Source organism: Podarcis muralis, chromosome 11 (assembly GCF_964188315.1).
Source record: "Podarcis muralis chromosome 11, rPodMur119.hap1.1, whole genome shotgun sequence".
Classification (NCBI taxonomy): Eukaryota; Metazoa; Chordata; class Lepidosauria; order Squamata; family Lacertidae; genus Podarcis; species Podarcis muralis.
In genome coordinates, this window is record NC_135665.1 from 54,382,651 (window position 1) to 54,394,700 (window position 12,050).

The following is a 12,050-nucleotide window of genomic DNA, read 5'->3' on the forward strand; positions in this document are numbered from 1 at the left end:
GTGTCAGTTGTATATAGTCTCATTTCTGCCCAAGCAGATTTCAGTCCTAGCATTTAGATGCAATGGTTTATTATGGGTTTGGGAGAAAGTTCCATTGAACTCAATGAGACTTACAGTATTTCTGAGTAGACATGTATAGGAATGCACTGTCAGTGTCTCCTTCCACACACAATGAAGTTGCTGGATTAGGATAATTGATTCCGCCCCCCCTCTTCTCCAGACATGTAAAAATACACTGTGAGTGAAAGGTTTTCAGATCTCTAACTCCATTGTTCCAATCTACGAGGTCATAGTCAGCACATTTCATACGCTGCACAATATTCTTCATCATAATCACGCGCTTTGGAGATATTCATTAATAGCCTAAAGGCGTCATTTAAATGCAACATCTCTGGGTTTTCATTTATTTATTTGTTTCTTTTAAAAGCAGCTCTGTTCTATTTTTCATAGCAAATTAGCATTAGAGACTCCTAATGGAGATCTTAATTAGGCAGCAATGTTACGGCAATATTTGCGGGGATAAGGTCTGTCATTGTATACCATTCATTAAGCTCAGAACTTGTCAGTCAGTATTAAAGGGTTTCAGATCATCAGTGCCTTACCTTGCTATTACAAAGTTAAATATCCACCAATAAATCTTACCATAATGTGTCAGGCCAGGCACCCTATCATTATGTACGTTATGTTTTACATTATTGTCAAACAGCCTGCTTATTATTAGCTATCCCTAATTGCCACTGAGCAGAACACATCGGAAGACCTTTGCTCTAGAGGGCTATGTTCTTTTTAATGCATTCAGTATTTTCTTCCATGAAAAACCAAGGACTCACTTTGTTCCTTTCTCATCAACTCTCCCTTGCACTGAATTAATTACTGGACCCTTTTGCCAGCTGGAATAATTAAAAAAAAACACCAACAAAAATAGCGGCTGGAATTTTCTCCCAACTATGGGAGCTCTGCGCAAAACCACTTCCCTATTCTATAGTGTCTAGCTGCACTGGGCTGTATCCGATGAACTTCTACTCAGGGTAGAACCAATGAAATGAATGAACCTACGTTAGTCTTGATGGGTCTGCTCTTTGTAGGAACAGCAGTGGATAGAACCTGGAGCCTGTTCAATTCTCACCTGGATTTGGCAATGATACAGCTGCCCCAGTAAGGTAAGCAAAATGGGCATGTACTCTTATGCTAGTTACGGAGCATATCAGTAGGCAAGGAGAACCTATCTTGATGAGTCAGAGCATCCTGCTTTCCACAGTGGGCAGCTAAAGGCAGTTCTGTGCATTTCCATATCAGTTTGCTTAAAAAAAAGAGAGACGTTCTTACGAGAATTCTTCACAATTTTCACACAGATTTCTCCCACTACACACACATTTTTATATGCAACACTTCCTTACATTTTTGCAAAGCTATTTCCCCATAACATAATGAATTGCAATGCTATTTTCACTAATATCTGCATTCATATGCATACTTTACCCAGGTCTATTAATTGATGTGCACATTACTTGGCCAGGGAAGCGCATTGCAAAATTCAGGTATGCATGACTTTCAAAAGATGGCAACGTTTCAATCTGCAATGTGCAAATCAGCTACGTTTGCTTTTAAATGTGGACTGGATTGAATGCCTTCCCCATCCTTAGACGCAACAGACTTATCAATAAATACATACTGAGATTGACATGAGCTAGAAATAGACCGATCCTTCCTTAGAAAATATGCCCTCAAACTTGACAGCACTGCCATTTTTGTGGCGTTTCCACTGACAGCAAATTCCACGCCATTTATGGGTGGGGAGGCTACTTGCATATGGAATTTATCTAAATTAGACTCCTACCCAAATTTTGTGGTCCTGTATTTCCAAGATGATTCCTGGAGTGGATCTTGAAGAGGGATAGTCTATTTCCTTGCTGACTCTGGGGACACTATTAGAAACTCAGGCTAGAAAAAGAGATCAGGGCAGAAACGTTTGTAGCCTGGAATAGAGGCTTGAGCCCCCAGTGTGTTTATGGACCCCCATTATTTTGTGGTAGGCTCTGTTTAAAAGCACACAACTCTATGTATTGGGTGTGAAAAGGAAAAGAAGACATAGAAGGGGAGAGGACCTTACCAGTAATTTTCCCGTTGGCTTCTAATGGAGGTTGCCAGCTGACAATGACAGCCCGGGGCTTCCCTTCTCGAGTAATGACTGTCAAATCCTTGGGAGCAGAGGTTGGGGCTTAGGAGAAGGCAAAAAACAACAACAGACAAATGTTTAAGGTGATATATTGGAAAAGAAAGCTAAACAACATTGGGCACAGTGCACAACAAAGGTACTGATAATCAGGGCCAGAGCTGTCATTTAGGCAGAGTGAGGTATAGTAGCAGCCAATTCATTCAGGCATATCATAGAATTGTCGAGTTGGAAGGGACCCTGAGGGTCATCTAGGCCAACCCCCTGCAATGCAATGTTGCCAACCTTTATGCCATACACTTCTTAAATGTGAGGGGCTTCTGAATGTAGGCAAGGAATTTTGCTTGCCTGTGTTGGGGCAGCAAAGTTGGCATTGCACTCAAGGACAGATGAGTTCTTTGGACACTTGAAAAGAGCATCCCACAGGGGCCTCTTCCCCCTCTCTGCTACAAAAAAATGCAACAACAATAAATTAAATAGCTAATGATTAGTTGCCCTTTCATGACATCCAAGATCAGCTGCTGGGTGATTGTCTTCTTGGCTCAACAGTAGGGCTGCTTGACCAAGGACGATACACTTGGCAGGATAAAGGCAGAAAACACCCTTCTTTGATCCCTGATCTTCTCTTTCCTCTATCTTTCTCCTTGTCTTTTCAACATACCCCTTTCTCTCCCCAAGAGTTTTGGAAATCTAGCCCAGAGGGCTAGGCAAAAGAGAGAGGGAATGGAACTATTGCTCAACAACAATACAGGGATGAACTGTACCTTAAAGGAAAATTTAGGAGCCTGACAATGGAGAGTTGCTGATTGGCAGCACCTAATTAAGCCTGCTGAAACTAATAACACATGGTTGAAAATCTTATTTATAAAGGGAAATTAACAGAGCTTCTGAAAACATTCACCCATTTCTCCATACTGATGTCAGGATGTAGTCAAAGGTTGGCTCTGTATACCCTACACAGGAAGGAGGTTGCATGAGAAGAAGAAGAAGAAGAAGAAGAAGAAGAAGAAGAAGAAGAAGAAGAAGAAGAAGAAGAAGAAGAAGAGTAGTAGTAGTAGTAGTAGTAGTAGTAGTAGTAGTAGTAGTAGTAGTAGTTTGGACTTGGTATCCAGCCTTTCACTCCCCTTAAGGAGTCTCAAAGCAGCTAACAATCTCCTTTCCCTTCCTCCCCCACAACAAATACTCTGTGAGGTGAGTGGGGCTGAGAGACTTCAAAGAAGTGTGACTAGCCCAAGGTCACCCAGCAGCTGCATGTGGAAGAGCAGGGAAGTGAACCCAGTTCACCGGATTACGAGTCCACCACTCTTAACCACTACACCACACTAGCTCTCATTACTGTGGCTGTAAGCACAGTTCCAAACCACTGTCCCCAGGCTGAGATCAACATGTTGGGCAGAACATCTGAAAAAGGGCCATCTCCAGGAATGTATGATTGGGGACCCTAGTTGTGCAAGGTCCCTAACAGTGGAGGAAGTCTAAATTTAAAGAGCAGTTACAGCTCTAGACTTTCCTTTTTAGAGATTGCCTTGAGTTTGCAGACTCCAAGGGATGATTCAGAGCCTGAGGGCAGAACTGCCAGCTGTGGTTCATCTATCCCCTCCATTTGTTGGGCGTATTAATGGGAAATGAGTGTGTAAAAGAGCCATTGTGAGGCACTGGTATTTGTTATATGACCTCTGATTGGTAGAGATCCAGGACTTATGAATGAACCAGGAATGAGTGAGGGGATATGGTCATGCTGACATCGAAAGTGTAATAGTTAGGAGGTAAACAATGGCAACAAGAAGGGCTTGAACACAAAGTGAAAATATACACGCAAAGTACTGTTTGAGAATATTTTGCGCTTACCTACTGTGAAATCAATATTCCCAGCTTCAAAACAGAAACCCCAAAGCAATACATTAAACTGTTGTATATGCAGCACCAATCTAAATAAATGTGATTTATTTAGGTTTGGATGTTGCCCAATATGATTAATATTTATAATATTTATAACCTACCCTTCGCCATAGCTATCTTGGAACAATAAAATTCAGTTTAGAACACAACAATTCCTGTACAATAGATAAAGACAGCAGCTGAAAAAATAAATGCAATCAGCAGTCATTAAACTATCGTCAGACTGCAGAGTGGTTATCTGAAATGACAGCTAAGAACCTGAAAGTGCCTGAATATATATGCAAATAATTCAAAACACCGAGGAAGTTATATAAGAACAACTCAAGACGTTGTATTCTTCATGGTTGCCTTTTTCCACTGTTTTTTTGCATGTAGTTAGAACAGAGAGGGGTAATATGGTTTCAAAACAAAACTTTGCCTTCTTACATCCATGCTTGGATGCAATCAGACTACTTGAGCACTTGACAAATTAGCACAGAACACAGACTTCTCTCTTTCTAATAATAAAAGAGGATTTCTACACATGTTTTCATCTGATCTCGAGCTCTTTTGAAAAATGAATTGCAATGATGCCTCATCATTAGCAGGGAAGGTCTTTGAAGTTCACTGCATTTATGCAGCGTAGTATTGTAAATACTCCATTTATTAAAGTGCAGCAACTCTGGATTGGAGCCAAAAAGCAGCTGCTAGGTGATGGGCCTGTTTTGCCGTGCTTCCCCCTAGAATGTGTCGTGCTTTTCGCAACAACACAGTAAAATGTGGCCAAAGGAAAATGCAATCTGTGTTAGCAGCGGAAGTGGATGGTTGTAGTGGAAGCCATTAAAATAAACTTGCCAACATTTGAAAACACCGGGGGAAGAAACCTAACAGAGACATACCTGCCTCGTAAGTAGTAGCGTGAGCTGTCATACTCCATGTGCTCGACCTTCGACCTTTCGTGACCATGACTGAGAACTCATACATGGTATTTGGCTTCAGTCCCGATACGGTGTGACTCAAGGCTGTTGTGTCTGCAGACTATAAAGGGGGGAGGGACAGAAAATATAGGTAAAAAGGACAATCATGCTACATTCCTGATGGAAAACCAACTTTGAGAATGATCTTCTGAGGCTAGTTGCTCATTCAGGGACACTGATTTGTCTCCCATTCTTCATATTGTTCCTCAAAACCTTCCATTCTCACAAACTTATTGATCAACCCCCCCCCCCCAATTCGTTATTCCTCAGATACAATTATTTGTAACTGTCTTTGCTAATATCCATCTCTGTTTACTCTGGGACTCTCTTCTCTTCAACTGTATCCCATCCCTTGGTTGTTTCCCATCCATCAAACTTTGACATTGCATTGCATGCTCCCCGGGGACCATAAATGCTAAGAAATTCAGGAAAAATGGAAGGACAATTAAAAAGCCCCTCACCCAACTTCCTAGCCTGAAAATGGACTTGTAAACATGGGGGAGGAGACATTTCAGTTCAGCTCTACACTGGTGCACCCCAGGGACCAACTTTTTCCCCACCACAGGTTGTGAAAAAGCAATGTCCGAGCCTTTTCAAGCTGGGCTGGGACACTGCATGCCCTTTATGGGACAAACAAGTTTTTAAAAATGTTACTGAACTACTTTGGTTTGCATTACTTTTTTGATATTATATTAAACCCTACCTGGGACCTATAACATTCACTTTATTGAAGAAGTTGTTCCTTTAAAAAGCACACACACATAATAATGCTTATTTACCTGTCCTTTGCAACAAGGACATTCTGAGCCGCATTCCTACATATTTAATCAGGTGATCGAAAACACCTCTGCTGCCTCTTGGGTAAATATGTACTGATGCTCTTATAAAAAGTTCTGATGTTAATACCTTGTGCTTGTTTGTGCTTTGGCTTGGTTAAGTGTGTGCTTTTGATCACGCGTTTTATGGAGGCCAATGCATTATTCATCTTGTTGATGGAAGTGTGCTAAGAACAGGCAAACAGAAGGGTCCTAATAGGTATATTGGGACTTTGGTAATACAATATTTCTCCTCATCTATCTCTTGTTTAAGGTTGCATTAAGGACCCACTTGAGAATGGCAAGTTTTTATCCTGAAGTATGAAAATGAGCAGCTGAACCAGAGGAAGCCAGCAATGAGGATCACGGACTATTCTGCAACTTTAGAGCATTAAAGAACAACTCAGGAAGGGATGTAGCCCTTTGGAAGAGTATCTGCTTTGCATGCAGACGTTCTCAGGTTTAATCCCCAGAATCTCCTGGTAGGTTCAGCTATGTCTCCTGCATGAAACCCTGGAAAGCTGATGCCAATCAGTGTAGAAAATACTGAGTTAGGCAGACCAATGACCTGCCATGGTAGAGGGTGGCTCATACATGTTCCCATGTATGCAGCTTGGACCCCATATTTTCCAGGGCTCTTGAGAATTTGGTGACCCTCTTCACAAGTGGCAGGGGTCAGGTGTGCCAACTCCTAGGAGCGGAAGTGTCTTTGGCCCCTTCAGTATTGAGGGGCAGGAGGAGGCCAAGCATGGAGTCAAGCGCAGAGCGGTTCAGTGGCTGGCTCCACCTGACCGCAAGAGAGAAAGCCATGCTCTGGTGGGCTCCATGCTTGTCCTCCTCCCGATGATGCAACGTTGTGCACAATGCATGCTGGGCACATAACATCATGGGTGCATGGCGCACAATGCACACATGTTGTGTGCTGCCTCCCTAATCTTGGCCGCAAGACAAAGCCTCTGGTGGGGTGCGTTGTGTAGACAGTTTTGTTTATGAAAGTGGAAATGGAAGCTGAAATTATCTCAGAGTGCTTAGCTATAAAGATTCTGGTCTCTACGGGTGTGAAGATAAGTTTGAAAATTAGTGGTCAATGCCTCATGAGGCTCCCATTCTCAAGCAATCCTTCACATCAGCAGTGGAGAATCTCTACACATTGTTGGGTTATAGATTCCATCATTCCTGCTGCTTGGAGCTAATGGAAGCTGAAGTTCAATAATGTCTGGTGCACCATAGGTTCTCCATTCCTGCCCAGCAGTATGAAACCATGTTTTCTGGAACTGTGGGGTATGTGGAGCCTGGCTCATGACAGGCCCATCTTTTGAGCAAATGCTGGAATTCAGAAAGAGAAGCCCGTTTATGCCTAAAGCGAAACTTCACCTTGTATTTTGCACTTGTAGAGTAGCTGGTTCTCCATCGGACCGTGTAAAACCGAACCTCTGTTGTCTTTTGATTCTTGGGGACAGAGTTGTCTGCCCAGCTGACCCTCACGGCGTCGTGGGTTAACGCGACAGCCTGGACACCTACTGGTGGGAGCATGGGGGTGGAGATATCTGGGACTGAGGTAGGGAAATCATCAAGCAAAGGATAAAAATCAACTTCTAATGGGTCAATGGGATCTGGGTCACAAAAGCCACCAGAAAAAAAATGAGCATACCACAAATTAAAATAAAGAACAGCATCGTCAAAGAAACAAATAAATAAACAGCCACCAGTGAGATACACATCACAATGGGTTAAATGTATGGCAATAAAGATGATGGGAGGAGAATATAGGAACAGGAGAAAAACAAACAAACAGCCATTAATTGAAAAATACATGAGCAACAAGTTAACTCACATTAATTTGTCAAGAGCAAACCAACATTAAAGGCATAATCATATGTATTCTCATTACACTGTTTTGCTTTCTTTTCTCCCAGTGAAGTTGCAATACTTGGTGTGTTTTCAGAATGATCCACAAGCCTTTTCAAGAAAACACATAATCGATGCGTTATTTTTTAAATTCCCTACAATGTCCTAAAGCAGAAGTTATTTGAAAGCCTTGTTTTGTAAATGCAATGCGTGTTAGAGTTACCTGTATTACTGCCTCTCTCTTTCAGAATTGCTCGATAATTTGTTCTCTGAACATTGTACCATCTGCTTAACATTTTGTTTTCAGGGAAGTCAGAACGGTATGGGCTTATGTGTGGGGGATTAGTCCTGAGCCAAAACTATTTGTCTTGCTTTTCCTCATTATTGTGAGCATTGAAATGCGCTTCTCTTTATGACTACTTTCAGGGCTCATTGAAAATATCTGCGGTGTTGTGATGCTGTTCTCCTCTGTGATGTTTTTCTTACTCCTTGTCCTCACCCATCAGCCTCTACTGCATTCAAATAATTCCGTAGTGATTCTGTAATGATTCCAGCGATTTTGCTTACAGCATCACGAGACTACATTTGGTGAGATAGGATAAATGATATTTATAAACAGAACAATGTGACCTCACGCAGAAAATTAAATTGTAAATAAGGTCCATTGGTCAGTGAGGACAAGTTAAAAATAAGAAAATGGTGCTGAGAAGCAACAACAGCTGGGACAGCAGGATGAAACCAGGATCAAACATTCATACTAAGTTATATCCAAAGCTGTGCAAGTCATGTTTTGCTTGGGACTTCACCTTCCTTTTTTCCCATGCCTTCCAAATCTCCTCCAGAGGGTCCCGCAACCTTTCTGAAAGTGCAGTAGAGAGTTGCAGCGGAGAGGAGGAGAATATTCCAAGGCAGGAGTGGAAATCTGTTCTGAAATGGCAGTGCTGGATACAAGCCAATCCAAATTTTCAGAAAACGTAAGTAAAGCTGTGTGTATTTTTGGGGAAATGTATTTGCCTCTGTTGAATGTGTAAATTGTGGGGAGGGTTAGGGAATATGCAGCTAATTGCGATGGTGATCCATTTTTGTTAGTTTGATGCTGTTAAAAATGATTCACGGCTACAGATGGATAATTGATTTGTTCAGAATCGTGTCTGTCTACTGCTTGAGGACTAAACAGCACTGCTTCTTCTGGGCCTCACCTGAGCCTTTTGCCTTTACAATGCACTATGTGGCACGACAATCTCTAGGCCATGGAAGCAGACATTTTGAAGGCACAAATTGACACATTCCAACAACCTCCAGAGTACATTCTGGGGTTTTGTCAACACACTTCAGAATATATAAAAAGCATAGCATTTCAAACATTTTCTGAATTTGGCAGATTTGGATTACAGTTTTGAAGCTCCCTCGAGTTCTCTGCTTTTTGATGCATGTTTTTTGAAATGGTGGAGATTACACCAGACATTGGGTCAGCATCAATCTTTGGCTTCTGTTGTCTCCTTGACACTTTTCCTTTTTCACATGCCAGATGAGAAGATCAAAAGTCCCCAGTTCTGCTTTTTTAAATGAACCTCAATTTAGAAACCACAATTTCCTGTGATGGCTTAACTCTGGAAATTGTGGTTTGTTTATCAAATGATGCTTTCAGAACCCTACATTTTGATCCTGGCTAGATTTCGCTAACCACAGTTACCTGCATTTGGATGTCATAGAGCACTGTGGTTAGTTTACAACCAGAGGTAAGGAAGAAGGGGAGAGGGACGTATACAAGCCTGAGAGCTTGGTTTCCTATTACATCAAATCCCATTACACCTGAACTAGGCTAATGAATTTTATGTTAGCAAACTCATTATACTATTCTGGGTGAAGTGGATAAGGAGTCATACGTGTAGAAGTCAAATCAAAGTATCAGTATCTGTGAAATTTCCTAGTTGAGTATTAGATCATTTCCTCTGTGTCTGTCTATCTAGCTGTATGTCTTTTTTAAAAAGTACATTTTATAAAAGCAATTAGTTCTGCAAATTTTCCAAACAATTATCAAGCAGTACAGCAGTGTTTTGAATAAAAACAAAAACACCCAAGAGAAAAATGCTACCGTAAATTTATGCAGAACCATAAATTTGGGCAGAGTGGGTATATTACTGTGCCCCCCCCCCACTTTTTCATCCTTGAGGACTACCTTATGAAACTTCAGTACAGAACAGAACATGCCAAATTTTCATTTGTGCATGAAATTCAAGTAGACTATGCAACGTGATTTATGCCTCTGTCGGAGAATAATGGAGAATTTTACCCATTTGTTCTTAGAGCTTTCAAGTTCCACTTGTAAACCAAACATCCATTCTCCCACCCTCAAAAATGAAGTAATAGAAAAATTTATAGATGCAATATTGCAAGTTTCCATGGCTCTAGCCAAAAGGTAATGTGTGTTGTACATTAAATATATGAAACACTTTACATCTTCCTTTTACATTTTATCTGCCTTGGGAGATCTAGCAATTTGAAGGCCTCTTGCATATGACACAGTGAAAATAATAATAATCCAGTCTAGCAATATTAATGGTTGGAGTCCATTGGGATGATTTGGATTTTGAGCTATTTCATTGCTAAGCAGCAAAACCAGAGGCATCTCAGTAATCTAATCCATTGGCATAGGAGCCAACTGCTAGGGGCCAAGGTCCCTTCACCCCCTATAAAATATTTGAGGGGGCCAGGGTCCCCCAAAGTGTATGAGCATTGCCATTCAAATGTTGTGTGGTTATGTAGGGCGGGGCTTACATGGATCACCAATATTTTATTCAAGTTGGCACCTCTGTCCACTGGTGTTTGAAAAAAGAGGACCCTAAAAACTTGAACCATTTCCTTGCCCAGAATATTGTCACTTGCTGATGTTGGCACATTGACAGCTGACATTTAGTAATTGCATGCTCTCAGTGAAAGAAAATGGAGCATGTTTTCTTGTTTTGTTTGTTGTTTTGACCACACACATTTTCACACCAGAGCCAGTGCTTGGGGCTTGCATGATTTGTCATTGGCCAAGGGCTCAAGGTTCACCAGGGAACCAACTGAGCTTCTTATTTCCTGGGGAAATGGAGGCAGTGAAAGTCTCTCTGGTATGGTCTGTGTCTTCCCTGGGTTCTCACTGCGTTGTGGTACAATTATGTTCCTCCAGAGTCATCCGTATCATATTGAGGATTTGCAGGGAATGGGTTTGCAGGAGACTCTGCACTCCATACTTAAGGGAGCTTTCTCCATTTTTACACCCTGTCACTTTTATGGAAGTAATCTCTTGCCAAAGGGCCCCTGAATCCTTAAGCAAGGCCTCCTTTGCATCCACACATGGCTGTCAATTTCTTAATTTATGCTTGGGATCAGCCAGACTGGAAAACACATCCTTTGACCTTGAAGCCATTCCTTTTGTTCTCAGATGTGCAAAAGTAGGCTATGGTCACTCTGTGACTATTTACCCTCACCATCAATCCTCTTTAGTAGGTTAAACCAAGAGAGGTAATTGTTCAAGATCACCTAATGAGTTTTTGAATGGAGATTTGATCTCCAGCGCTCTAACCACACTGTCTCTCAGTGGGCCACAGTTACAGGGAAAATTGGCCCATTAGGGGTGGGGAGGGTAAGACATTATTTATACTGAGAGCTTCTATTTTTTTTTGCTGCTACTCTCAGTGTTGCAAAAATGAGTCCTGATGCTGATGCTGAATCCTGCTGACGCAGCTTAAAATATGTATGTATATAAAAGTCTAACCTACAAAGGTTCATAAGGATTTTTACAAGCTACTAAAAGAGGCTGGGAAAGTAACTTCAAGGATGTGATGTACAACACTCTGCCCCATGTCCAGATTTATTGAACTAAGAAGATGCTCATCTCAGTGGCCTTTTGTGGAAGAAGACATAGCCTCTATAAGGCTATTTCATATCTCCTTTGTGTTCCTCACAAAGTAGACACCACCTGAGGTCCACATTCCTGAAGGGACATCCTTTCAAGGGCCAAGTACCAATGCTCAGCGGGGCTAGAGACTAAAATAGGTGGGGACGGAGGCAATGGTAGCTAGAGCAATGGGTGTGATTCTTACCTTGGTACAGAAGACTACATTCCAGAGGTTTCTACACACTTAAACATCCATCCTTCAGGCAAACAAGAGGCATTATTTGAGAACTGGGTGTGGCCTGAAGAGAGACCTAGAGGCCTGGGGGCTGTATTCAACTCCCTGCCCTGTGGGGTTCCCTACTCTCTGGTAGAGATTATATTCCACATTTTTAACAACAACAGCAATAACAATAACAATTCACTGGTTAGGCACACAACTGTTGATAGAACCATGTACTTCAAAAAACCTTTAAAAG

At 41.7% G+C, this 12,050-nt stretch overlaps 1 protein-coding gene across 3 annotated transcripts in view; it reads right to left on the bottom strand.

The window, feature by feature from the left end:
* The window catches only part of DCC (DCC netrin 1 receptor), a 928,036-nt gene that overhangs the window by 92,793 nt on the left and 823,193 nt on the right, over positions 1-12,050 (bottom strand). The window contains exons 17-19 of one of the 3 annotated variants that reach the window (XM_077936487.1): positions 7,218-7,363; positions 4,951-5,089; positions 2,111-2,218 (exon numbers count right to left, since the gene is read on the bottom strand). In XM_077936487.1, the coding sequence (XP_077792613.1) occupies positions 2,111-2,218; positions 4,951-5,089; positions 7,218-7,363 (393 nt within the window). Of the gene's footprint in view, positions 1-2,110; positions 2,219-4,950; positions 5,090-7,217; positions 7,457-12,050 lie in introns of all 3 variants that reach the window. The other 2 variants (XM_077936485.1, XM_028749092.2) reach the window with 2 other exon arrangements.